The sequence below is a fragment of the Meles meles genome, chromosome 12 (assembly GCF_922984935.1).
Source record: "Meles meles chromosome 12, mMelMel3.1 paternal haplotype, whole genome shotgun sequence".
Taxonomy (NCBI): domain Eukaryota; kingdom Metazoa; phylum Chordata; class Mammalia; order Carnivora; family Mustelidae; genus Meles; species Meles meles.
In genome coordinates this window covers 2,357,127-2,384,632 of record NC_060077.1, presented here as the reverse complement: position 1 = coordinate 2,384,632, position 27,506 = coordinate 2,357,127, and the positions used below count along the sequence as shown (strand labels likewise).

The following is a 27,506-nucleotide window of genomic DNA, read 5'->3' as shown; positions in this document are numbered from 1 at the left end:
GGAGAAGAACCACTCTGGATGACTGCAGAGAGTAGAGGCCTCTAAGAAGGATGTCGCCACTGAAGAATGATGGAGCTAATCAATTATGTAATGTACTGGGAGGATATGAGAAGGAATGGATGGCATTAGCAACAGGTACAAGGAGAGCTACGCAAAAAAATAAAAAAATAAAAACAAAAAACAAACAAACAAAGAAAAAACCACTGTCTCCAGGAAAAAAGAAGAAGGAAGACAGCCCTCATCCATGAATAATCCCAGACTCATGAAATCCCACATACGAAATCTGCCAGACCGCAGTATGCCTACACTGAGAGATTGGGGGATGGAAGAAGATGGGATGGCCGAGTAAGAGAACTCCTTCCTTGACTCTCAAGATCAAAGAGCCATATTTCGTGTTTTAAATGGTGTCCACTAGATGGTACACACAATGGTGACTATGGAGAGGTATCAGTGCCAGGAAAGTAAGTGATTTCCTCTGGTGTATTGTTCTGGAGGGAATGGGGCAAGGAGCCACCATTTGGTTGTCATACAGTTTTTTAAAAAGAATTTTCTTTATTTTTCTCTTTCTTTCTCTCTTTCTTTCTTTGAGTGTGTGAGCAGGGGCAAGGGCAGTGGAAGAGGGAGAAAATCTCAAGCAGACTCCCCACTGAGCATGGACCACCACTCCCCTGACCTGGGGCTCCATCTCATGACCCTGAGATCCTGAACTGAGCTGAAATCAAGAGTCAGGCATTTAACCAGCTGAGCCACCCAGGTGCCCTGGTTGTCACACGTTATTTGGTTTCCAGTTACAAAAATTTTGAGATGCACGTACAGAAAAATGCATGAAGGCAATCAGTACTGTTTAATAAGTCTCAAGTATTGGACTGTGTAGACTTTCTCCCTGATCATAAACCTCCCCTCCCTGTAATTTTTTTTTCTTGTGTTATTTGAGCTTCCAAACTGGGAACAAAGAAAGTAAAAATTATTTTAGGATTAAAGAGCTCAATGTACAGCTTCGGGGGCAGGTCAGGGGATCGCTCCTGCTTCATTCCTGCGCCGGCCTCTTGAGTCTCCTTGTGAAATGCTTCAAGCTCCCCCGTGAGAACTACAAAGCTGTGGGGGCATCTGATGGGCTCCCACTTCTCTGTTGATGTTGTTTGTAGGTGCTGGGCTCCTGACTCTCTCCCCGAGTGGCCCAGGCTTCCTGGCTCATCGGATCTGTCCTCTTCCCTCTGCAGACCTAGCATGTCTGGACTCCACCTGGTAAAGAGGGGCCGAGAACTGAAGAAGCTGGACCTGCACAGAGACTTTACTGTGGCCTCCCCGGCCGAGTTTGTCACACGCTTTGGGGGGAACCGGGTCATTGAGAAGGTACAGATGGGGTCCTGGCAGTCGAGGTGGGGTGGGGCCCCTCTTCCCAGCTGGAAGGGAGAGCACCTGCTTCAGACTCGTGGTCATGCTGCAGAGAAAGGGCCAGGCCACCTCTCTGTGAGGACTTCCAAGTGCTACGTGCTGGAATTCATCACCTTTTACCCTCCCGACAGCCGGAAGCAACAGGTGCATGACCCCCATTTCACGGGAGAGGAGATTAAGGTCTGCAGAGACCCCGAGGTGCCTTCATGCAAGGGACTGCTTTCTAGGTTATCGGGGGCAGCCATAAAACCAGCTCTGCCCTTCTGAGGTGTGGAACTCCTTCCAGGAGAGAAGGCCCATATGTTAAAATAATAGTGATGAAGGGAAACAGGCAATATTTGCCATTTATAAAGGCTTGGGACACAGACTGATTATTCCCAGCGTATTCGTACAGGAGCCAAGATGAGAGATTGGACATTGGTTGTCCAAAGTCATGTAGCTAGTTAGTTCTGGAGTTGGGATTTGAACCCAGGTCTGTTTGACGAGAAGACCTTGAACGTGTGGTGGTAGTGATTATAATAGCAGCAGCAGCTACAATTTTTTGAGGGCCTACCTGACCCGGCATCCTGTGAAGTGCTTTACATTTCATATTTCATTTCACCATCCCCACCATCCTGCTGGTCGATATAATTTTACAGAAGAGGAAACTGAGGCTCAGGGAAGGGAGCTGGCTTGCCCAGTCTTACAGCTGGTCAGTGGCAGAGCTGGCATTTGAACTCCGGTCGTCAAGAGCCCAGAGCCCACGTCCATACACCCAGAGTCCTGGCTCCCAAATCTGGCTGCCGCCTGGTTGCTGGCTGGGAATACTGACTCCTCCGCCCAACCCCAGACCCTCGGAGTTAGAATCTCCTGGGTGGGGATCCAGAAGCTGCACTTTTTGCCACACTCACCAGGGGACTGTTGCAGCCAGCCTGACTGGTGGCCGGCATCTGGTCCTGGGGAGCCGAGAGGCTGGGTGGCCGCTGAAGGCCGCAGCCCAGAGCGGCTGCACTTTGTGACTTTGGAGTTGACCGTGGCTTGCCCTTTCTCCTAGACTCCTTGTGGGAATGCTGGAGCTGTGGGATTAGAACAGCAAGCCAGCCTGCAGTGGCCTTCTCCCCTGGGGACTCCCAGAATGTGCTAGAACAAATGCGGCCCAGGGAAACTGGCTGTGCTGGGGTCCCCCAGGGCCCTTCCTGCTTGACCAAGCTTTGCTTTGGTAATACGATTAAGAAAACCAAAGCCCTGCTGTCCCATCATTGCTCTCCGGGAGGTATTTCTGGAAGGAGAGAATACTGAAGCGGAGCCCAGAGCTCTGGGCTGCATCTGTGGCCACGCATAGGATATGACACCTGGGCTCAGTTTCCCCTTCCGCAATCACCTTCCCACTCTCTAATGAGACTTGTCCTTCAGGGCTGTTATGAAAATCAGTCAGAAATAGGAAGGGCCTTAAAATTACATTCTTGCTGTGGAAGTCAGAGCTTTGAAGCTATATACCTATTTTTTTTTTTTTTTTTAAACAGGAACACTAGAGCTTGGTTTTATTTCCTATAGACCAAGCCAGGAAGTTGACCAGTCTGAGCTCCTTACATGGAGATGAAGCTCAGAGAGGCAAGGGGTCTGCCTAATGCCACACAGGAAGGTCATGGCTCATTAAGAATTGAAACCAGGACCTTTTCTGTTGTCTCAGTTGCTGAGGACAGGCAGCATCACTGCCTTTCCTCTCCACCAAGTCCAGGGCCTTTAATCTCCAGAGTGCAGAGGTAGCCATGGGATTGGGGCAGTTCAGAGCACAGGTTCGACTGTGTGGGGCTCAGAAATCACATCTCTGCCATTTACTAGCTGGGTGACCTTGGGCAAGTGCCTGAACTCCTTGAGTTTTAATATCTTTAACCCCAAATAAATATAAGAATATAGCCACTTTCAAGGGCTGATATGAGGGTGAAGTGAAATATATGGTGAGATATATCATACTGTAGCTTGGTACACACTAGGCCTTCAAAAATGTTAAGTGCCAACATGTGATGGTGCCAACCAAGGAATCAAAATCTTTCATTCATCCCATCCTGTCCATCCTATCCATCCATCTGTCCACCCACCCATCCATTCCCCCATCCATTCCTCTATCTTCCAGCCATCCCAACCATCCTTCTATCCATCCACCCACCCATCCATTCATCCATCCTTCTGCCCATCTATCCATCCACCCACCCAACTGTCTGTCCATCCATCCACCCACCCACCCATCTGTCCATCCATCTATCCATCCACCCACCCACTCATCTGTCTGTCTGTCCATCCATCCATCTATCCACCCAGCCACCCATCTCTCCACCTGTCCGTCCATCCATCCATCCATCCATCCATCCATCCATCCAATCCTCTGCCTGACCATTCATCAATCCATCCACTGACCCATCCATCCATCTGTCCACTCACCTGTCTGTCCATCCATCCACCCACTCCTCCAACCATCCATTCAATTCTCCTGACCATCCACCCACCCACCCACCCCACCCACCCACCTGGTCATTCTGTATTCGTGCAGCTGGCAGATTTTGAGCACCTCTCTGCCAGGCTGTTGCTGTAGAGTAGCTCTGGAGCTGTGACATGGAGCCCAGGGTAGCATGCAGCTCCCAGCACAGGTAGGTGTGCAGCTCTGGCCTCTTTCTCATTTCCCCTGTGCAGGTGCTCATCGCCAACAATGGTATCGCCGCTGTGAAGTGCATGCGCTCCATCCGCAGGTGGGCCTATGAGATGTTCCGGAACGAGCGGGCCATCCGGTTTGTAGTCATGGTGACCCCAGAGGACCTGAAGGCCAATGCAGGTACCTGCGCCTTGGCTCCTTCCCCTCTTGCCACCCCTGTTCTTACCTGCCCTCACCTCTTCATTATACCCAGGCAAGTCCACCCTGGGCCCCAGAGTCCCAGGGTACCTCTCCTGAGCCCGCATTTATTTGTCTTTACTTCCTTACTTAATTAAAAAATGCAAATGGCTACTATACAAAGTGGAGATCCCATCTTGGAGAAATGTCCGTGTTACAGCAGAGGGGCCCCTCTTCCTCCAGGTGTTTTCCCCCACAGATGTCTGTATTGTACTTCAATCGTGCATTCTTCTGTTCATTTGTTTTCTCTGTCTGTTAGCACAGATCACTCTGTAAATAACTGTTGGACAATTTGGTTTTTTCCCCTGAACCTTCGCATCCCTTTACAGACCTTTATCCACACAGTAGTCAAAGTGGTTTCTTAAAAACACAGCTCAGGTCCTGGCAGCAGCTCTAAATGCTTAAGAGGCTGCCATGCTGTCCCCCCAGTCCCTCCCAGAATCTGGGCCCTGGGCTCTGCCTTGCCCAGAAGCAGCCTCCTCCTAACTCAGAGGACAGATTTGATTGTCAACCCTATTTTATAGATGAGGCCTAAGGACAGAAATCATTCACCCAATGTCATACAGCCAGTATGTGGCAAAGGCAGGATTGGAACCCTGGGCTGCCTTACCCTGTGGGGGCTCTCATCATGCTCAGCCTCAAACTCCAGGTCCTCACTCAGGCCGGTTAAGGTGCCCTGCTGGCCTCTTGGCCCCATCCAGTGCCTCTGCTCTTCAACCCTCGGTTCCAGCCACACTGGCCTCTTTGGTTCCTGGGCCAGTTGAGCTCTTTCCTGTCCCAGAACCTTGGAACATGCTGGATCTTCTGCTGACAACGCTTTTCCCCAAAGCTCCTGGCACAGCAGGCCTCCACCCTCCCTGCCCCAGCCTTCCGGCCGTGTCCTCCTATGTGGCTTTCCCAGAGGGCCCTGGCCTTGACCCCAGCTTAGTGTTACTCTGTCTATTTTCTTGTTTCAGAGAGAACCTCATTTGACTTCTCACTCTGTCGCCTCTGGGACCTCCCCTGTGGCTGACGCTTGTGTTCCATCAACATCGGAGGCAGGCAGCCTGGGAGGAAATGCCACTCTTGGTTCTCTTTCAGGATCCGCACATAGAGTTCTACCCTGTTCCTTCTCAGGATCCCAGAGAATTCCATAGTACAGAGCGACTAAGCCTTGCCTTGGGCACGAGTCTAGTGTGTCACACTTTAAAACATTGCCTGGTGGACATCCTCTTATCACTCTTGGGCTTCATCGATGAGTAGGGTTTTTTAGCACATATTTCTTCCAAGAAGTGGAATTTCTGGCATAAAGGGCATGAGTATTTTAAAATCAAAACATTGCATTTTATTCAGCCTTATAAAGGAAGGAAGTCCTATCACACGGTACAGCATGGAAGGACCTGGAAGACACTATTCTTAGTGCAAGAAACCAGTCATGAAAAGACAAGTATTCTAGGATTCCCCAGAGATGAGGTCCCCAGAGTCGTGAACTTCACAGAGGCAGAAAGATGGTTGGTGGCCAGGGGCTGCAGGAGGGGGAAAAGGGGAGGCATTGTTTCATGGGTTGAGTTTCAGATTTGCAAAAGAAAAAAAAGTTCTGGGGATCTGTTTCACAACAGTGTGAATGTGCTGAATGCTATTGAACTGTACGCTCGAAAAATGAGTTAGGTGGTCAATTTTATGTTGTATGTTTTTCACCACGATTAAAAACACAGTATTGTTTAACAGCAAAACAGTATTAAGAGAAACGAAATAGGGACGAATCGAACACCCCACCTCTCATCCCAGCCAATCTGGTAGCTTCCTTCCTTCTTTCTTTGTTCCCTTCCAGGCTTTGTCCTGATGCCTCTGTGTTTTCCCACAGTGGAAGTCATGTTCAGTTGTCTTCAAATGATCATCCACACTTGTCCCTTGTGGCCACAGAATCTTCTCCATTACCCTTCCAATGGCCGTAGGTTGTCATGCAGTAAACTTCAGCCTCTCAGTTTTTCCCTCCTTTTCTCATCTAATTCCAGAGTATATCAAGATGGCAGATCAGTACGTCCCTGTCCCGGGAGGGCCCAACAACAACAATTATGCCAATGTGGAGTTGGTTGTGGACATTGCCAAGAGGATCCCTGTGCAGGTAAGTTGGATGCGTGCCCCAGAGGGCCCACAGTGGGAGGCTGGGTGATGCCCTGATCTCTGGAGCAGCTCACTCCTGCCTTTTGGGAGGGAGAGAGGCTCCAGGTCCTCCAAGACTCTGAATCCAGGGTTGTTGTGATGCCACAAAAAGCCTTCCATGTGTGACAGGGGGATGGGCTCCTCAAAGGAAGATCTTCATTCATGCCTCTTTGTGTTTACAGGCGGTGTGGGCTGGCTGGGGCCATGCTTCTGAAAGCCCCAAACTGCCAGAGCTCCTGTGCAAGCACGAGATTGCTTTCTTAGGTAGAGTGTGTCTCTGTCCAATAGAGGGGAATTGGGGCGTTAATGGGACATTCTGCCGGGTTGGGTCCTCTTTCCAGTGGATTTCCACCTGCAAGGTGGGAATCGGTTTGATGTTCCCACCTCACTCTTTCATGGTCAGGAGCAAGCCGGTCCGGGGTGGGAGGGAAGGTTGGCCAACCCAGGGACATAGGAGCCATTGCCATGGTCCCACAGGAGAATGATGCTGGGACAAGCAGGACCCTCTGCTCGTGCCCCTGCCAGTACCGAGATACCAGCCATGTTCGGATTTCTGACCGGGTTTGGAGGTCACATTTCTGATAAGCCCACGCCTTTCTTGGGCTAGTCTCAGGGCTTTGGAATGCCGTAGCATTCCAAATTTAGGGACCGAGTCTCTATGACTCATGAGGGAAAATGATGCTTATTGCCGATGGGGTCTGTTTTAGGATTTGCATTTATAAACTTTGTGCTGTCATGCTGACATCTTTGCATGGTTTAGGGGAATCATTTACCCTCCACAGTAAATCCCTCTTGCCACTCCTTCACGCTGGGCCTCCAACGCACACCGTATTTGAAACAACTCAGTACAAATCAACACCTGCTTTCCTGAGGGTCTGCCCAGTAACTCGTGCTTGCTGATGTTTTCTCTGTCCGTAGGCTTTGGCTCTTACATGGGGCCCTTGTTACCCCCTTAGCTCCTCTGGAGCTTGGTGATCCAGCCCACAGGCCAAGTCCAGCCTGCTGCCTGCTTTTGTCAATGGAGTTTTACAGACACACAGCCTGGCTCATTCATTTATGTCCTGCCTGTGGCTGCTTTGGCCCAACACTGGCAAAGCTGGGTATTTGTGACAGAGACAAGCAGACCCACAGAGCTGAAAATAGGTCCTATCTGGCTCATTATAGGAGAAGTTTGCTAACCCAGGGTCTAGTTTTTTGAGGTGTCAGCTTGCCCTTTGGTCTAGCTTGTTACCTTCTTCCTAAGAAGTGAATTCTGTGGGTGCCACGTAGCTTCGGTTATAACTCCGAGGTTTACAATCCACATAAAAACAGCAGACTCCTTCCACATCTGATGAAGGAGCAGATATCAGATTGTTCCCTTTCCCAACTTGATGTTCACTTGCTCGAGAGCTAGGACCTGAGTACTTTTCTTTGCGCATTTGGCTGGCACTTGGCTGCAAGTGGCTTGTGACTAACTCTATTCTGCCTTCCCCCTTTGTCCCTGATCCCTCAGGCCCTCCCAGTGAGGCCATGTCGGCCTTGGGAGATAAGATCGCCTCCACCATTGTGGCCCAGACACTGCAGATCCCAACACTGCCCTGGAGCGGAAGCGGTGAGTGGCCTGAGCTTCACTTTGTGGGGGAAAATCTCTTCCACCCAGTCTGAGCAGAGGGGGTGACAGGTGTATGTATTTTTTATTCTTTCATTAAAAAATTTTAAAATTATTATTATTATTTAAAATTTTAAAATTATTAAAGCGGTAGTACAGTTTCATTGTAGATAGCTTAGAAAACATAGAATTCCAAAAAATAGAAAATGAAATAGAAATCATCCATAATCCTATGGCCTGGTGTTTAACATTTGTTATATTCTAGGTGCTTACCTTTTCAGCCTTTTTTTCCTAGGCACATCCTTTTAAAATCCAGAGATCTTATATTTATTATCGTTTGTGACTTACTTTTTCTCACTAACTCTTCTATGTCAATAAATACACTTTAGAACATTTTAAATGTCCGCATAGGATTTTATCAAATAGAGATATCATAATTTATTTAACTGTCCTGTATGGTTAGATGTTTAGGTTGTTTTACTCTAATTTTAAAAAAATACTAGAAGTAGTATTTAAAAAAATACTAGAATTTTAAAAAAAATACCTGGGTGGCTTAGTTGATTAAGTATCTGACTTCGGCATGGGTCATGATCTCAGGGTCCTGGGATTGAGCCCCTCCTTGGGCTCTATGCTCAGAGGGAGTCTGCTTCTCCCTCTCCCTCTGCCCCCCACCCTCCCATGCTTGCTCTGTCTCTCTCTTTCTCACATAAATAAATAAGATCTTTCAAAAAAATACTAAAAGTAGTGGAGTCTTGATAGTCTATTAGCTATATCTCTATGTATTTTTTAATCATTTCCTTAGGATAAATTCTGAAAAGTGGAATTTCTAGGATAAATTGAAAATAGGAAAAAGTCTTGGGCGTTTCCTATCCAGGTTGATTTTTTTCATCCAAAGATGAAATTTTAAATTCAGAATGGAAAGTTTATTTATTTTAAATCTTCACAGGGTTTTAGAAAATGGTGATTTACATATAAATGACATCAGTGGGTAGAATTGGAATTTTTTTGAGTTCAGGTTGATGTGGTTGTTTGTGGTAGGCTCAGTCTGAATTTCTTAAGTTTGATTTCCCATTCAAGGTTGAGTCAGCCCTAAAGAAAATTAAAAGCCATTGTGGGAAAATTAAAAGACCATGTCTGTATACGGTTGGTCCAGCGCCCAGGTCTAGAGAGGCTTTGGTGAGGGAAGGCCCTGTGGTTTCTGTGTTGTGTATTTCTGCCATCCTTGGGAGGATTCAGCTTTTATTTTTTTTTCTTTTTTTCTTTTTTTTTTTGTGGTTCTCTAGGTCTGATGGTGGAATGGGCAGAAGGTGATCTTCAGCAAGGGAAAAGAATCACTGTCCCAGAAGATGTTTACAACCAGGGTTGTGTGAAAGATATAGATGAGGGCTTAGAGGTAAATACAAGGCTTGGGGGGTCAAGATGCCGGAAACTTCTCATTGTCCCGGTAGCTTGGAAACTGTCCACCTTCTAAAGAGGTCTGTTTGTCCTTCACCCCCAGGTGGCAGAAAAAATTGGTTTTCCCTTGATGATCAAAGCATCGGAAGGCGGCGGAGGGAAAGGAATCCGGAAGGCAGAGAGTGCCGAGGACTTCCCAGTCCTTTTCAGACAAGTGAGCTCTTCTTTCGGAGCACTTTTCCATATATCTTTGGGAACTGTGTGTTTAGTTGTTGGCCACCAGACGATTTTCATTAGCATTACTGTGCTGGAAACAAGTAGGACACTTTTGGGAACTGGAATATTGCTGGGCTGCGCGCCAAAGCAAATGTGTATGTTTTCACCTACAAGTCCCCAGTTTGGGTTGATCCGTACCCATTTCCTTGGATGTTCTATCCTGTGAATGCATGTGACTTTAAATGATTTCAGAGATACAGGGCTAGAGTATCTATCTGTTTGTGACTATATTTATGTCAGTTGGAAGAGGGGACATTTTGTCAATTTTAGTAGTCTTGGTGTTTTTAACATCTCTAGGTGATTGACTTTTGTTCTAGGAATGAACCATGTATTTACTGACTTCTAGCTGGCTTTTCACTTTTAAGACTTTATACCTGTTTTAGTTGCCCATTGGCAGTGTTTTTAAAGGTAGGCTAATGATCTTCCCATTCTTTTTTTTTTTTTAATTTTATTTTATTTGACAGAGAGAGATCACAAGTAGGCAGAGAGGCAGGCAGAGAGGGGGGGGGGGAAGCAGGCTCCCTGCTGAACAGAGAGCCCGATGCGGGCTTGATCCCAGGACCCTGAGATCATGACCTGAGCTGAAGGCAGAGGTTTAACCCACTGAGCCACCCAGGTGCCCCCAATCTTCCCATTCTTAATGCAACTATTTTAGAATTTCTAGGCTTTCTTCTGGACCTTGTCCACATGCATGTTTTAAAGAGCTGCATTCGTTTTCCATGGTGTTTTGTTCTATGTTTCAAAAAAATTCTAAACTTTAAAAAAAATATTTTATTTATTTATTTGACAGACAGAGGCCACAAGTAGGCAGGGAGGCAGGCAGAGAGAGAGGAAGAAGCAGGCTCCCTGTAGAGCAGAGAGCCTGATGCGGGGCTCGATCCCAGGACCCTGAGATCATGACCTGAGCTGAAGGCAGAGGCTTTAACCCACTGAGCCACCCAGGCGCCCCTCAAAAAAATTCTAAACTGGAGATCACAGACAGGTGTTCCATGTTGTTCCGGTCTTTACTATTATTTTGATGATTGTGTAAATCCCTGTGCATCTGTAGTCTTCCTTATCAAGGAAGATCACATTTTTTGTGAAATGTTATGCTTGTTTCCATTTCTGTTGTTATGAGTAAGGCTACTATAATTCAATATGTTTCGTAATAATATATAATATCTATAATACATATTATACAATATGTATTATATTGTATATTATAATGCATTATACAATAACATGGAACATAAATAATGCTTTTTCTTTTTCCTCCTGAATTGTTTTCTTGGGTAAAAACTATGTGCCAAGGACTTAGTTAAATAACATGCATGTGCACTTACAAAAACATGTCGATAAATTGCTTTCTAAAAAGCTTTGCCAGTTGAACAGCTGTGGGCAGTATATGAGTGTTCTATAAAGTCGTGATTTCTCTATCACGTGTCTCCCCTGGGCTGGATAGGTTTCTGGGGTGCTTTGCGAGGAGAAGACGTTCTGTTTCCTTGAAAGTTGCAGAAGTAGCATGCAGTCTCCTTCTCCCCTGGTTTCCCGTCGTCCGTTCACATCTTCGTGAGCTCTGCCGTGTTTATCACAACTAACAGATTAACAGGGATATGTTTCTATGAAGTTAACTCCAGATTTGACTCAGATCTCACCAGCTTCCCCCACTAATCTCTTATTTCTGTGTCAGGATCCAGTCCTGGATCCTCTCTTACATTTAGGGGTCATGTAGGTTTTAAATCTTTCCCCCCCCTCCTTTCTTTAAAATAGATATGACTTTTTAGGGCTGTTTTCAATTCACAGCAAAAGAGAGTGGAAAATACAGGAGGCCCATATACTCACTGCCCTCACAACACACGGGCGTGTTTCTTTTGATCACGTGAGTGCAGTATGAAAATGTTCTTATGTGAATGTTCAAACACTTTAGGGATAGGTTAAGCATAAAAAAGGAACATTCTCTTTTCACCACCACCTCTGAACTCCTCCTCCTTTCCAGATGTAACCAATTTTTTAAAGAAGTTTTTAAAAGATTAAAAAAATTTTTTTTAAAGTTTTTATTTATTTATTTGACACAGAGAGAGAAAGAGATCATAAGTAGGCAGAGAGGCAGGCGGGGGTGGAGGTGGGAAGCAGGCCCCCCGATGTGGGGCTTGATCCCAGGACCCTGAGATCATGACCTGGGCTGAAGACAGAGGCTTAACCCACTGAGCCACCCAGGTGCCCCAGATTTTTAATATTCTTTAGAGTAGTCCCTACACCCCCTGTGGGGCTTGAATTTACAACCCTGAGATCAAGAGTTGCATGCTGTGCCGACTGAGCCAACCAGGCACATCGGTGTCTACTTTTATGTAGACATTCATAACAGCTCTATTTTATTATTTTTCATATAAGCGGGGCCATCCCATATATTACTGCAGCCTGCTTTTTATTTTTATTTTTATTCATTCATTCATTCATTCATTCATTCATTTATTTATTTATTTTTTAAATATTTATTTATTTGACAGAGAGATTACAAGCAGGCAGAGAGGCAGGCAGAGAAAAAGGAAGGGAAGCAGGTTCCCCGCTGAGCAGAGAGCCCAATGTGGGGCTCGATCCCAGGACCCCGGGACCATGACCTGAGCTGAAGGCAGAGGCTTAACCCACTGAGCCACCCAGGTGCCCCTCATTTATTTATTTGACAGAGAGGCAGAACTCTCTGTGAGAGCAAGAACTCAGGCAGGGGGAGTGGAAGAGGGAGAAGCAGGCTTCCTGCCGAGCAGGGAGCCCAATGTGGGGCTCCATCTCAGGACCCTGGGTTCCTGACCTGATCCGAAGGCAGATGCTTAATGACTGAGCCACCCAGGCACCCCTACAGCTTACTTTTTTAAAAGAAATTCTTAGAAATCATGCCATTTGAATACTTCTTTTTCTATATCATCATTAAGAATTTCTGGACAATTGCCTTTTAGCCATCCAAAGGAAGATGTGAGTCTGAATGTGGATTCCACCATGGACAGCTGGCCAGGAGAGTACTGTTTAAGAAGGAGGAAAAGAGACCTGCTGGGTGGCATGTTTTGGTCCCATTTGTATTCACAAAACATTCCGTGTGTTGTGTGTGTTCCCGAATGTGCAGCAGAAACCAGTATGTACCCAGCTCCTACCGGCACATTAACTTAACCAATTAATTCTTACCGACATTGACCTCTTCCCCAGCATGCTCCCAAATCCTAACAGCACATTATCTCTAGGAGATGGGATTGTGGGGAAGTTCTGCCTGCCACATGGTGTATTTTGACAGTGTTGGACTTCAAACGAGGAGAACGGCAGGTCTGCGAGAGAAGTGAAACAAAGCTAAACAATCAGCAGAATCATGGACAGAATTGTGGAGGGTTTCCCACTCCGGCCCTGGTCCCCCAGGGTAAAGTGGACCACTCCGCTGTCCCCCCAGGTGCAGACTGAGATCCCTGGCTCCCCGATCTTCCTCATGAAGCTGGCCGAGCACGCCCGACATCTGGAGGTCCAGATCCTTGCTGACCAGTATGGGAACGCCGTGTCCCTGTTTGGGCGTGACTGCTCCATCCAGCGGCGGCATCAGAAGATCATTGAGGAGGCCCCGGCCACCATCGCCATACCAGCTGTGTTTGAGTTCATGGAGCAGGTGGGCTCTGCAGAGCTCGGGTCGGAGAAGGGGTGGGGAGCCACAGGGAGAGAGCGTCTCTGCCCAGCCAGCAAGAGTGTCCTACAGTCCGCCTTGCTAACATGAGGTGGGTGTCCACGAAGACACCCAGGGGCCCTGCTAGGGAGTGCGATCTCCGAGGTCCCAAAGATGCCTAGCAGATCCTCAGCATTTGGTGGGGGACCTAGTAAGCTCCCCATGAAGATGATCCAAGAAAACCACTGGCAGCCGTTCAGGCTCTGTGTCTTCTTTGCAGTGTGCCGTCCGCCTGGCCAAGACTGTGGGCTACGTGAGCGCAGGGACGGTAGAATATCTCTACAGCCAAGATGGCAGTTTCCACTTCTTGGAGCTGAATCCCCGCCTGCAAGTGGAGCACCCCTGCACAGAGATGATCGCGGACGTCAACCTGCCGGCTGCCCAGCTGCAGGCAAGGACCTGGGCTCAGAGCCCCGGGATTTCTTCCAGCGGGGCTGGCATCCCCTGTCCTGCCCTTAGTAGCCTGTCCTGCTCCCCTCTTGGAGGGCTGTCCCCGGGGAAGTGCGTGTGTTATCGTGTGAGTGGCATCGAGAGCCACACAGTCCGAGAACCTTCCGTGGAGTGGTTCGTCACCTTTGTCTGGCTGTGTGGCCCTTTGAGACATGGGCAAAAACCTGTTGGGTTTTTTCCTGGGGGGGAAAAATATTTTATACAGTTCTAGGCATTCATGGCCCCCCCCCCCCCCGTTCTCCATTGACAGACCCAGAGAAGTATTTCTCAACCTTGTTTTTATTCCTTCCCCCATAAGGAGCCTGTTTAGACACTTCCCCCCCTAATTTCACCCCCTATAAAATTTTAATATCACAGATATACTGTGTATGCTTTTGCCGAAGACATATCTGGGACTGAAACCTACAAGATTAGAATCGTTTCATCCCCAAGAGCAGATTCACCCCCTTGAGGGACAGTATTGTCCGTACTGAGTTGGAACTCCTGCAAGAATAGGAACTCCAGTGCTTAAAGAGTAGAAAAGTGTGTCTCCTTGCTTCCTTTCCTCCCTCCATCATTGTCTTTATTCTTTTCTACTTTGTCTTTCCTTCCTTCCTTCTTTTTTTTTTTTTTTTTTTTAGTTTGGGAAATTTTAGAAGGAATGTTACAAGGATAGTAATTACCACCCATCCCCTGTGCCTCGACCTACTGGTTGTTAACTGCTAGCACATTTGTGTTCTTTCTATTTGTGTGTCTGTGTGATCTTGTGATCTTCTCTTTTTTTTTTTTTTTTTTTTGGCTTAACTTTTTGAGAGATGTTTTGAGTTGAATCTTCATGGTGTTTTGCCTGTAAATACTTGAGTAAAGGACCTCCTAAGAGAAACATCATTCTTAAAAAAAGAAAGAAAGAGAGAGAGAACAAGATCATTCTGGCACAATACCACAATAAAATGATGACACTTAGAAAATAAACCACTAATGCCACTGCACATCTACCTAAAATTAAAAGTATAAAATTAAAAAATTTTTTGATATTTCTTTTTTTTTTTAAGATTTTATTTATTTTTTTGAGAGAGAAAGAGAGTGTGCTCGCACAGGAGCAGGGAAGAGTGGCAGAGGGAGAGGGAGAAGCAGGTTCCCTACTGAGCAGGGAGCCCAAAGTGGAGCTCGATCCTGGGTCCGTGGGATCATGACCTGAGCCTAAGGCAGGTGCTTAACCGACTGAGCCACCCAGGTGCCCTAAAACTGAGTATTCTATAAGATCGAATATCACCTTAAAATTTCCCCATTGTGGGACGCCTGGGTGGCTCAGTGGGTTAAGCCTCTGCCTTCGGCTCAGGTCATGAGCTCAGGGTCCTGGGATGGAGTCCCACATCGGGTTCTCTGCTCAGCGGGGAGCCTGCTTCTCTCTCTTTCTCTGTGCCCGTCTCTCTGCTTACTTGTGATTTCTTTCTCTGTCAAATAAATAAATAGAAGTCTTTAAAAAAAATTTCCCCATTGTCCCAATAATATCCCTTTACCACTGTTTCTTGTTTGTTGTTAAAATGCTCAGGATCTGTTCCAAGACCTCACATTCCATTTCACGGTCACAACTTTGAGTCTCTGGTCTGGAACCCCACCTCAGGGGTACTTTTTGTTCTCGATGGTGGCATTTGTGGAGAGCTCAGGCAGAACGGCCCTCGGTGTGTATTTGTCTGACTACTTCCTCCTCACGAGAGTCCCTGAGACATTTTCGTGAGTCGTTCCTCAGGCTGTGTCAGGACTGTAATCGTGTCCTGTCCTCATTCCTTAGGGCCAGCTTTCCGAGTCCTTTTAAAACAGTTAACTCTGCAGCGGGACACCCTCCTCACCTTCCATGGCACTTGGATTTGTCATTTTCATCTGGTGCCAGCATTTTCTTGTCGCGTGACGTGGCTTTATAGAAAGTTGCTGCTTTTCCCAGCGAGACTGTTTGCTCCCTGGGGGCAGAGTCAAGCCTTCTGTCTTTTTCTTTTCTTTTTTTAAAGATTTAATTTATTTGATAGACAGAGCCCAAGCAGGAGGAGTGGCAGGCAGAGGCAGAGGGAGAAGCAGGCTCCCCGCTGAGCAAGAAGCCTGACCTGGGGCTCAATCCAGGGATGCTAAGATCCTGACCTGAGCTGAAGGCAGACGCTTAACTGGCTGAGCCACCCCGGCGCCCCTTCTGTCTTTCTCTTGCTTTGCTTCTCCCGCCACCATGTGGCCCAGTGTTTGCTGCCCGGCAGGTGCTCGGGATACTGCAGATATTTCCTGCACCTCTTCCTCCGTGGCGTCTAGCTGTGCATTCAGTGTTTGGGGGCCTGGGTGCTAGTGGGTACTGACCGTCTGTGGGGTGCATTTCTTCGTTTCAGATTGCCATGGGGGTGCCGTTGCACCGGCTGAAGGATATCCGGCTTCTGTATGGAGAGTCGCCATGGGGTGTGATGCCCATTTCGTTTGACACTCCGGCCAACCCTCCGCTCGCCCGAGGCCATGTCATCGCGGCCAGAATCACCAGTGAGAACCCTGATGAGGCAAGTTTGGGTGTCCTCCTGCACCTGCCGCCTCCAGGCTCCCAGGGTGGGGCCGATCCTGAACGTTAGCTTTGGATGAGATGCCCAGGCTTCCCAGACAGACAAGGGAACTGTAGCGTGGGAAGGCAGTGGCTTCTTGATGGGAAGGGTGTGCCCGGCACAGGGGCAGGTCCCGTCGGGCATCTCGTTGCTCAGGCACAGGACAGTGCCACTAGGAGACATCGTTTTCCCTGCACTGTAGCTCCAGGGGCTGGGGTCTTGCCTTGTGCCTGGGATCTGCTGAGGCTGTGACGGAGCCCCAGGGCTGGACCCTACGGGCCATGTCCATCTTTGGGACAAGCAGCCAGCTTTCGAACCCAGGTCCTTGATTTTCTGCCCCCACCCCCGTCCTCTTTGCTACACCATAGATGGAGTCTGGTCCTTTGTAAGGAGTTCCTTTGTGACTTGTTCTTCTCTGTACCTTCAAAAACCAGCCAGCGGTGTCTGTCACCCTTGACGTGCTTGCTTGTGGTTGACTGTGACATCATCTGCACAGACCACCACACCCCATTGTTTAATGATTACATTCAAGAAACTTGGGATAAGAGAGGTTCGTCTCCCCCGCCCGCCTTTTAATTAGAGAATTGTAAGCTATGGTAGCTGTAACAGCTCGGCATCTTTGGCTACAAACAACGGACTCTGCTGGGGGACAAGTGAAATGGGAATTCTTTAGGGGGATGATGGATTGTTTCCGGTGCCTGGGAGGATGGAGGACTCAGAGTGGAGATCGCCCGGGCACCTGCAATTCTCTGTCTCTCAGACGGATGCCTCCATCACACAGGTCAAGAGCCCTAATTCCAGCGAGAGGGTCCACGTCCACCCACCCTTACCAAAATTATACTTAGGGGGATGGGCCTTCCGTGCCGCTCCCACATCCCATAAGCAAATGAGGTGTGTGTTTGCGTCACATTTCTTTACTGGCTGGCATTTTCATAATCCCGAATTCGAAATCCAACCCCTCTCCTCTCTCATTTAAACTTTTCATGACTGACAATGTCAAGTTTATAAAAGCGGAATGAACTTCCACGGAGTTCCATCAGTGAACAGCGTTCCCCCTATTGTGCCTGTCCCTCCTCCCCCATCCCAACGTGGTTATTTTCATAGTTGTGTTTTTTTAAGACTTTATTTAATTTGGGGCGCCTGGGTGGCTCAGTGGGTTAAGCCACTGCCTTTGGCTCAGGTCATGATCTCAGGGTCCTGGGATTGAGTCCCGCATCGGGCTCTCTGCTCAGCGGGGAGCCTGCTTCCCTCTCTCTCTCTCTCTGCCTGCCTCTCTGCCTTGTTGTGATTTCTCTCTGTCAAATAAATAAATAAAATCTTAAAAAAAAAAAGACTTTATTTAATTCTTTGAGAGAGAAAGGCAGAGATAAAGAGAACACAAGTGGGGAGGAGAAGGTGAAGCAGACTCCCTGCTGAGCAAGGAGACCGTGTGGGGCTCGATCCCTAGACCTGGGATCATGACCTGGGCCAAAGGCAGCCGCCTCACCGAATAAGCCACCCAGATGCCCACCACTTTTTAAAGATTTTATTTATTTATTAGAGAGAGACAGAGGCAGCGAGAGAGAATCAGATTTTTTTTAAGTAAAAATTACATTTATGCATGAACATCGTGACATGGGTAACCCCCACACCACTAGTGGAGAGATCAACGTTCTGTTGATCACACTAAGCTGTGGGTTGTGGTGGAGGTTCTGGGTTTGTCTAGGATTTAATTCTGATGCAAATATATCTGGAGTGATGATCCCCCCCCCCAATTTTGCTTTTCCTTTCCTCACTCCAGGGGTTTAAGCCAAGCTCCGGAACGGTTCAGGAACTGAATTTCCGGAGCAGCAAGAACGTCTGGGGTTATTTCAGCGTGGCGGCTGCTGGCGGCTTACACGAATTTGCTGACTCCCAGTTCGGGCACTGCTTCTCCTGGGGAGAGAACCGGGAAGAGGCCATTTCGTTAGTATCTCCCTGCGCCCCTCCTCTTTTCCCTCCTTCCTTGTAGAAACTAAAAGCCTGGGGCTTCAGAAACAGCAATACTTTAGGAGGTAAAGGAGTGAATCACAGAGCAGACCCTATCTTCAGTGCCCTTTGCTGAAGTCGAAAGGCGAAGTCTCCCCTCTTCCTGTATCTGAGATCTGTGAGGTCAAGTCTGCTCACGAGCTCACCAAAGTCGTTTGGTCTTGAGGTCATTACGGGTTGCACTTGGGAGAGATGAATGTTCAAGGGGATTCCAAAATTTAAAAGGTGCCAAGTACTAGAGCTTTTTAAGAAAAAGGGGTATGGGAGGTACTTCTTTAAATTTAAACCTTGTAAGTAAGTCCTGGAGAAACCCACATTGACAGAGGGGTTCCGAATCCCAAAACACCCGCATCTCCTGTTTCTCCTGCCTTGCCCTGAGCACAAAAATGCAAAACCCAGCTCACTTTGTAATTAAACATTCTTGTGTTTAAACATTCTCGTGTTTAGGGTGAAAAATCCCCAAAGACTTTGTGGACTTTTGTTTAAAAAGCATTATAATTGGAGCTCCTGGCTGGTCAGTGGGTAGAGCACAAAGCTCTTGATCACTGTAAGTTCAAACCCCACATTGGGTGTAGAGCTGACTCTAAAATAAAATCTTTAGGGGCACCTGGCCGGTTCAGTTGGTTAAGTGTCTGACTTGATTTTGGCTCAGTTCATGATCTCAGGGTCCTGAGATCAAGCCTCAGGTAGGGTTCCTTGCTAAGCGTGGAGCCTGTTTAGGATTTTCCCTCCCCTGGCCCCCTCACTCACTCTCTCTCTCTCTCTCTCTCTCTTTGAAAAAAAAAAAAAAGAAAAAATTTAATTAAAAAAAAACTTAAAACAATAAGAAAGCATTGAAATCTATCTAGCCCAGGGCACTTAGTTGTGATTTAATTTGAGTTTGGTGATTTTGATGAGTGGGCTTTCTTTACTAGCTTTATGCAATCAGTTTTAATCAGGCTGAGTGAAAAATTGAAAGGGGAGGGAGGCCAGTCAGTCTGGCCCATTCTGATCTCTGACAGAAACAGCCTGTGGCTTGTCCTATGCTGGTCATAGGCCTATGGACTTAAGAATTCAGAGGGAAAAATTCTGTTGTTTCTTCGAGAGAGAGAGCACTAGTGGGGAGGAGAGGGGCAGAGGGAGAGAGAGAACCTTAAGCAGACTCCCCACTGAGCACAGAGCCTAACGCAGGGGCTCTCATGACCCTGAGATCATGACCTGAGCGGAAATCTTGTTGGCCGCTTAACCAGCTGAGCCACCGAGGGGCCGCTAGTACGGTCTAATAGGGGAACCAGCTGTGTCCCCTTCCCCAGGACTGAGGGCTTCCCAGGATTTGGGATTTCTCACTCTAAAACTGGGCACATCCTGAGCAAATTGGAACCAGTTGGTCACCCTTGAGCCCAACGGCTTGATGCTTACCTGCAGACTCCTGACTTTCCTCTGACTACTGATGAGCTCATTTGACCTCTGTGCATCTTTCTTTCCCTGCCCCCAAATTGGGGTAGTTCTTACCCCTTTGCCACGCCTGCTGAATGCACATGGGAATGCCATGACAGGTATAAAAGCTCTCCTGTCCCAAGAGAATTGTTCTAGTGCCCTTTCTTTCTCTGGTACAGTCTCTCTGTGATTTCCTAGGGAGTGGGGGCTTCAGCCCTTTGGGCTGGAGCCCTCTTTGGGGAGAGGCCACCCCTCTGGGAAATGGGAGGTGGTGACCAACCAAGCACATGCAGACAGGTGACTGCCACACCCTGGGTGGGGTACAGCGTTGGCCCTCCGTTAGACGTACCTTGTGCATACCCCGCAGAGCAGCTGTGGGGTGGGGGGTAGCACCTGCTCTGGGACATGGGGATTTGAAGAGGTCCAGCTGCAGGGAGGCAGAGCAACAGGCTATAGTTAATAAGAATTGTAATCACGGCCATTCATCATGTTCATAACGGCTGACCTTATTTATCGGTGACTATGTGCTTTATATGGATTGTCTCATTTTAATCCTCCCAGCACCTGTGTGAAGTCAGGGTTATTTCCCCATTCTCCAGATGAGGAAACTGAGGCCCAGAGCGATTAAGTCACTTGCCCAAGATTGCCTGACCAGTAAATGCTGGAGCCGAGATGGACACCTGGGCTGCTGGACTCAGGCTCCTCTCTCAGCTGTGCTCTTCCTGGCTCTCCAAGAATCAGGCAGGAGCTCTGCTGACACGTATGTTAATTTGGAAAACGATCCATGTGCCTTTCCCCTCAAGGAACATGGTGGTGGCTTTGAAGGAACTGTCCATCCGGGGCGACTTCAGGACCACCGTGGAGTATCTCATTAACCTGCTGGAGACTGAGCGCTACCAGAACAACGACATCGACACTGGCTGGTTGGATCACCTCATTGCTGAGAAAGTGCAGGTGGGGAGCTGCCCGGTTCTCCCCTCGGGGTCACGGAGCGCCCCCCCCCCGCCCCACTTCCCGGCTCCCCGTGGGCTTGGTCACCACTGACACTGAGGGGCGGAGTCTCTTCTAGGCTGAGAAACCAGATATCATGCTCGGGGTGGTGTGCGGGGCCTTGAACGTGGCCGACTCGATGTTCAGAACTTGCATGACGGATTTCTTACACTCGCTGGAAAGGTAGGGTGCAGGGGTAATTCACCCCTTCCTCCACGGGATGTGTGTTAGTGGCAAGTAAGGCAGAAAACCAGGCAGCGGGCAATTAGGGAAGCCCGCCTCTGTGCTTGCCTCTGAAATTCCTCTCCTGTGAACCAAGGCTGCAGGAGAGCAGGCCGCTGGTGGGGGCTTCTCAAGGGGGCCAGCCCCAGGCAGACGACTGTAGTCTTAGTCATGCTGACTTGTCTAAGGTACTTCATAGCACTTGAGTTCAGAGAGGAGGTGAATTGAGAAGCAGGTGATGGGTCCCCTCTGCAGGAGTTCCTTCCGGACCTCACCTGAGTCAGACGTGGCTCATGAAGTGGGCCAGCATGGAAGCAGCCGAGGGCTCACCATGAGCATGGGCCAGTGTTTCTCAGCCCCAGCACCCTTGACGTTTTTGCCTGACTGTTTTATTGCGGGGGCTCTCCTGTGCACTGTGGGAAGTTAGCAGGAGCCCCCCAGCTCTCCACCAGGAGTCACCACAATCAAATATGTCTCCAGACATGGCCAAAGGTCCTGGGGTAGGGGCAGAAATCACCCCAGAGACACTGTGATAGGGAAATAAAGCTACCAAACAACTTTAGAAAGACAAGAGCTGTTAGAGCGGGTTGTCATGCTTGTGCAGAGTAATAGAGTCGCAATGCTTCTGTCCCCTTCCTTCCCACATTGGGAATTTTTTCCCAGGACGAGCATTAAGGATTTTGCTTCCTGGAAAGCCCTTTTGAAATTTCTCACCCTTCAGCAAGTGCCGTTCCCTTAAGTTCTGAGCAGCATCACATTCCTTGCCTTTCCATCAGATTGAGCTTTCTAAATACAGCCAGATGTGTTGGCGTTTAGGCAAGGCAAAGAGCTGGGTGATTAGTTTAAATCCAGAGGGTGGCCCTAGTGTTCTCGTTCATTCCCACAGCCGACTGCAAGTCTCTTTTCTTTCAGGGGCCAGGTCCTTCCTGCAGCTTCTCTGCTGAACATCGTGGATGTGGAATTAATTTACGGAGGTGTTAAGTACATCCTCAAGGTGAAGGCCCTGGGTTTCTCGGAGGTCTCCAGCATTGTGGAGGCTGGTGGGAGTTTTTCATTCTGGAGTGGACTTGCTCCTGCTTGGGTGCTGGGACTCCCCAGGCAGTCCTGTGCCCTTGAAACCTAAGCACTTAGGGCTTGGGCGTGTTGTGCAGCCTTGTGCAATACACACGGTGTACGGGGGACTGTGTATTTGGGTTCCGGGGCTGAGGTAACAGGGAACCATGAGCCAGTGGCTTCAGGCAACAGAAGCGTGTTCTCTCCATGTCTGGAGGCCAGGGTCTAAAATTAAGGTGTCATCTGGGCTCTTTGAAGTCTCCAGGAAAGAATCTGTTTCATGCTTTCCTAGCTCCTGGTGGTTGTGGGGCCGACCTTAGTGTTCCGTGGCTGGTAGACCGTCCCTCCAAGCTATGCCTCTGGCTTCATATGGCCGCCTTTTCTGTGTGTGTGTGTGTCTGTGTCTGTGTGTGTACACTGTCTTCCTCTTGTGTGTCTCTGCTCTGAAGAACACCACTCATACAGGATTTAGAGCCCGTCCTCCTCCAGGACGACCTCATCTAACTAACTCCACGTGCGAAGACACTATTTCCAAATAAAGTCACATGCCCAGGTGCCTGGAAGGACATGAATTGGGGGGCACAGTATCCAATTTGGTGCCGAGCATGAGCAGGCCCTTCGCTGAGCTGGTATGGTGTGTGGCTCCATTTCCCAGGGCCGCGAGGCCAGCTCTGTCCTGCATGTCTGCACCAAAGGTCAACGTATGGCGTTTGGATCTCTCCCTGATCCACCTTGGGCTTCCCGGGCGGTTTACTTGGCGCTACTTACTCAGAAGTATCCTGTTACCCTTCCTGGGGCATCTGAGGTCATTTCAGAGAGAATATCAGCGTGTCTGAGATGTGTGGGCACAGAATCAGGCCCTGGGTCCAGGTCAGGGTGACCTGTGGGGGGCAAGTGTCCCCAAGAAGCTAAGGCCTCCTTCTCGGGAGGGAAAAGATAACATAGAACTCGAGTCTGCCTTTGAGGCAGAATATTTTGTTCTGTTACTTTATTTTTAAGATGACGAGCACGTGTTATCCTTCCAGCTCTGGGGATTTTCAGGGTCGATGTAGCCAAACAAGTGTGTTCTCGGTGAGGGCCTGCTCTGAAACCACTCCTCTTTACCTGTCCATGCTTCCTGACTATTTAGGGGGCCTGGTTCCCAGCGGGATTTTAAATATGACACATGCTTACTGTATAAAATTTAAAATTTTTTTAAGAAGCATAAAACATTGAGGGAACCCCCACGAACATTTCAGCACAGACTTCGCAAAGTTGAGATCATGGTGCAAATACTGTTTTACTGCTTTGATATTATCATGGCCTGAAGTTTTCCTGTGTTATGAAAAAGTTTTCCTAGTATCGGTTTGGTGTCTGGAGCCAACGGTCCAATGGGACTTTCCGCAGGAACGGAAATGTGGTGTATCTGTGCTCTCCAGTGTGGCCACGGGGGCTACTGAGCGCCGAGGAACTGAATTCTATATATTATTTAAGTTAAATTGATTTACATGTAAATAGCCAGCCTAGCTTGGCACTAAATAGCCAGCCTAGCTCGGCTGCCATATTTGACAGTAGGGGTCTAGAGCATTCCATTGCAAGGATGCGGGATAGCTAGTTTGTGTCTCCGTCTTACTGTTACCATGAATAATGTTGCAGTAAACATTCCTCTGTTTCTTGGGACCTTCCGTCTCAACATATGTATCTTAGAGGTCGAGGGCTTTTTAGGGCTGTTTTCTGAGAGAGAGCACCCAGAATGAACCCAGGGCTAGTATGTCAGATCAATGTGCAGAGCCAAGACCAGGGCCTGGTCACCTGTGCCTCTCTTGAGGGTCCCAAAGGTCTTGTGTGTCCCTGGGCAGAGCTGGGCGGGGGGGGGGGGGGGGCAGAGTCCTGGTCACTGGTGGAGTCTCCAGGGCTGTCTCATCCACGGTGAGACCCCACCCCAACCCCTGCACCTTCCTTGCTGCTCCTGGGGGCCCTGCTTGGGGCTGATGCATAGAGGCAGGAATGAGAAGGGCATGTGATTGGCAGGAGACGACCCGGCTGGGCTGCACCCACAGACAGTGGCCACTAGCCCTGCTGTGGGACAGGTGCGGCGCGCCATGCTCCCCGAGGGTGCACTCCACCAGGGACCGTAGCCCTTGCTCCTGGTGGTGAGGGGGGAGGGGCAGACGGTGCCCTGGGGTCCAGGGACAAGCAGGCCTCCTGGATTCAGGCAGGGACCCTGAGCCTGTCCCCGCAGGTGGCCCGGCAATCTCTGACCATGTTCATCCTCATCATGAACGACTGTCACATCGAGATCGATGCCCACCGGCTAAGCGACGGGGGGCTGCTGCTGTCCTATAACGGTAACAGCTATACCACCTACATGAAAGAAGAGTTTGACAGGTATGTGGGGGGCGGGGCGAGGGGCACGACGCAGGGCCACGCTTTCCCACGGGGCTCAAAGATATAAAGCCAGCTCTGTGCAGCCCAAGGACCTTAGAAAAAATACCTTCCCCAGTAGATCCTGGGGCCCATGGAGAGGACAGTCTCTTGGCTGGAAAACCTCAAAGCCGGCAGACGTACTGGGGAGGTTCCCAAGAGGCCTGCTTCTGGTAACGTGGGAGGGTCCAGAGCCAAATGGGCCCTGACTCCCAGCTCCAGGGCCTGCAAGGTGTATGACATCATGTCAGCCGCTCCTTGTCTGAGCTACAGCGCCCACAGTCATCTGAGCTCAGGCTTGGAGGAGAGGCAGCCTTCCAGTTAGGGCTGGATGTACCGGGCACAGGACAAGGTTTTGGGATAAGACCACGGTCATGACTCATGGAGCCTGCTGGTGAACATGACACACTGAGCAAGCAGAAGGGGCAGGACTGATCACTGTGCACCTGGATAAGTGAAATGCAGGATGCATAAGGGCAGGAAGTACTTAGCACGGAGGCATCATGAGCTGTCCCCAGAGCCCCTCCCATTGCGGTGCACTTGACCACACTTGAGCTCGTACAGTGAAGTATAGACCAGCCGGGCTGAGTGGGCAGCCAAGACTTCCTCTGCCACTCCAGCCCAGGAGAATCAGGCCAGGGTTGGGGGATGGTTGCAGGGGGAGGGGGGGGTGGTTTGCACCACAGGCCCCATGCCTGGAATAGCTCCACTTAGAGAATTGTCTCCCTTCCCAATCCTCGAAGTTTTGAAAGAAGGCAGACTGGATTCATGCCAACCAGAGCACTGTTATATTACCTCTTTTTAACCATGTTCTCTGTGCCAAGAATATTCAAGATTATCATAGACATCGCCCCAACCCCCCTCCTCCTGGGATGTACTCTGGCCAGTTCAGTTATAAGGTGAAGCCTTAAAGTCAGTAAATATTTCTTGGAGAATATCAGTGGCTTTCTCTGTGCCTCTTAGAATTGTATCAGGAAAAGGAACTGGTTTTCAGCCAGAAAAGGGTCATACCCTTTGCACATCCCACTCATTTCCAGTATCTTTGTGGTAACGTCAGATGCTAGCATCAGTGTGAGTGGAATCCCACAGACCACACATGGTGGGGGGGAGGAGGACACTCGGGCTGCCGTGAGGAAGGGGAAAACGCTGTCAAAAGCCAGACATGGGCACACTGGGTTGATGGTCTTCCCCCATCTACCCACCTGCCCCTTCTGTCTCCCAGTTACCGTATTACCATCGGCAACAAGACTTGCGTATTTGAGAAGGAGAACGATCCCACGGTCCTGAGGGCCCCTTCGGCTGGGAAGCTAATACAGTACACGGTGGAGGACGGGGGCCACGTTGAGGCCGGGAGCAGCTACGCCGACATGGAAGTGAGCACAGAGTCGGCCCTCGGGTGGGGCTGCAGCCAGGCCTCCCCTTCACCCCGCTCCCCAAGGGGTAACCGTCCCACATTGCGCCTGCACCCCTGCACCCCGGGCCAGCTGGCCTCACCTCTCCCCTGGGCCACCGTCTGCCGATTCCTCAGAGAGTCGGGGCGTGCGGTTCAGCTCCAATTCTCTGCAGTAGTCAAAGGAAAACCTCAAAAGTGTTTACCTCCATGGGAGTGAGGAAGGACAGGTTAGTAATAACCATGGCGGTGATTTCAAAAGCTGTAAGCCAACACTTAACACAGTGCTTGCCACGTGGCAGGTGCTAGTCTAGGCATTTTACCCATTTAATTACCTTCTGTCATCTTCCCAGCAATCCCAGCAGACGGGCACAGATAGGATCCCCATTTCACACACAATGAAATGGGGCCCAGGCAGGCTAAGGAACGCAAGGTCCCCCAGAGCTAGGGCTCACACCTGGCCTCCATTCTATGCTGCCAAGGTCAATAACAATGAAAATGACAATGACAGTGGAAATAGGGCGGAAGTAGGAGCTCATGCTAGCTGGCCCCCTGTCTATGAGGTGAGACGGTCATTCTTCCCCATTCGACAGTTGGGGAAACTGAGGTTCAGAGAGGGGAAGGCATCTGCTGGAGATCACAGAGTGAAGGGTGGGTGCTGGGGTTCCAGCCCAGGCCTGTCATAACTGCCCAAGCTGTGACCTGCTGAGCAAAAGGAGCACAATGCTGAGTGTCTGCAGCCCACACCACGGTAACAAAATGCATTATGTTCACGCATGTGGACTCCTGGAGAGGCCAGTTAAAGGGGCTGGCGACCCTAAAGGGAGCACATTCTTATCTCACCAGAGGTTCCCCAGAGGGCTTTCTCACCGCCTTTTTAAAAAGAGCTGTTCACAAAATGTACCATGTTTTAAGAAAGTGTGTCTTAAGCACCCACATATGATTTAACAGTATTTCTAAGAGAGAGGCTTTACTTTACAAATACAGATCAGTTTCCATGTCTGTATAATGGGTACAATAAATAACCTGCCTCCCTCGCTGGCTTTGCGGGTGGAGATCATTCATGAACAGCACTGAGCCTGGCACACAGCAGGCTTCTGGCAAATGCAGGTGCCCTCCATCCTTTACACTTGAACTCCGCCCAGGGAGTCATTCTGTTTAAATGACCAAGCACCGGCTGCTCCAGAGTCCTAGTTCTGGTGACTCTGGTGCTGGCACACACACAAGCCAGTCCCGGTGGGCTCATCTTATTTCTCCTTCCTGCATAACAGGTAATGAAGATGATCATGACCCTGAACGTGCAGGAGAGCGGCCGGATCAAATACATCGAGCTTCCAGGGGCCACTCTGGAAGCAGGCTGTGTGGTGGCCAGGCTGGAGCTCGACGACCCTTCCAAAGTGCACCCGGTACGCTGCACCCCAGCGCAGCCGCCCTGGCTGGCTCAGGAGTGCTCACTGTTCTGCCGGTTCTGGGAGCGGAGCTGGCTGAACGCTCCCAGCTCTTGTCCTGCCTCTGTGAGCCCTCAGAAGACAGTGTGATGGGTACAGAAGCCCGCCCACCCTTTGCTCACACCCCTCACACCTGCAGCTCACCAGCCCACCCAGAGTAAAACTCAGGTTGCACACTGTAATATGGAGTTATTAGCATATAATTACAAGGAGTAGATAATACTGTTATAATGAATGAAACAATAT

General features: G+C 49.3%; 1 protein-coding gene across 6 annotated transcripts in view; it reads left to right on the top strand.

The window, feature by feature from the left end:
• ACACB (acetyl-CoA carboxylase beta) overlaps positions 1 to 27,506 on the top strand; it is a 125,788-nt gene that overhangs the window by 42,929 nt on the left and 55,353 nt on the right. For all 6 annotated transcript variants that reach the window (XM_046024233.1, XM_046024227.1, XM_046024228.1 and 3 more), the window contains 17 exons: positions 1,221 to 1,353; positions 4,063 to 4,201; positions 6,253 to 6,362; positions 6,583 to 6,664; positions 7,893 to 7,991; positions 9,272 to 9,381; positions 9,487 to 9,597; positions 13,069 to 13,278; positions 13,553 to 13,723; positions 16,131 to 16,292; positions 18,112 to 18,275; positions 20,558 to 20,708; positions 20,824 to 20,927; positions 21,879 to 21,960; positions 24,241 to 24,386; positions 25,645 to 25,795; positions 27,084 to 27,218. In XM_046024233.1, coding sequence (XP_045880189.1) covers positions 1,228 to 1,353; positions 4,063 to 4,201; positions 6,253 to 6,362; positions 6,583 to 6,664; positions 7,893 to 7,991; positions 9,272 to 9,381; positions 9,487 to 9,597; positions 13,069 to 13,278; positions 13,553 to 13,723; positions 16,131 to 16,292; positions 18,112 to 18,275; positions 20,558 to 20,708; positions 20,824 to 20,927; positions 21,879 to 21,960; positions 24,241 to 24,386; positions 25,645 to 25,795; positions 27,084 to 27,218 — 2,253 coding nt within the window. In that variant the 5' untranslated portion in view covers positions 1,221 to 1,227. The remainder of the gene's footprint in view (positions 1 to 1,220; positions 1,354 to 4,062; positions 4,202 to 6,252; positions 6,363 to 6,582; positions 6,665 to 7,892; positions 7,992 to 9,271; positions 9,382 to 9,486; positions 9,598 to 13,068; positions 13,279 to 13,552; positions 13,724 to 16,130; positions 16,293 to 18,111; positions 18,276 to 20,557; positions 20,709 to 20,823; positions 20,928 to 21,878; positions 21,961 to 24,240; positions 24,387 to 25,644; positions 25,796 to 27,083; positions 27,219 to 27,506) is intronic.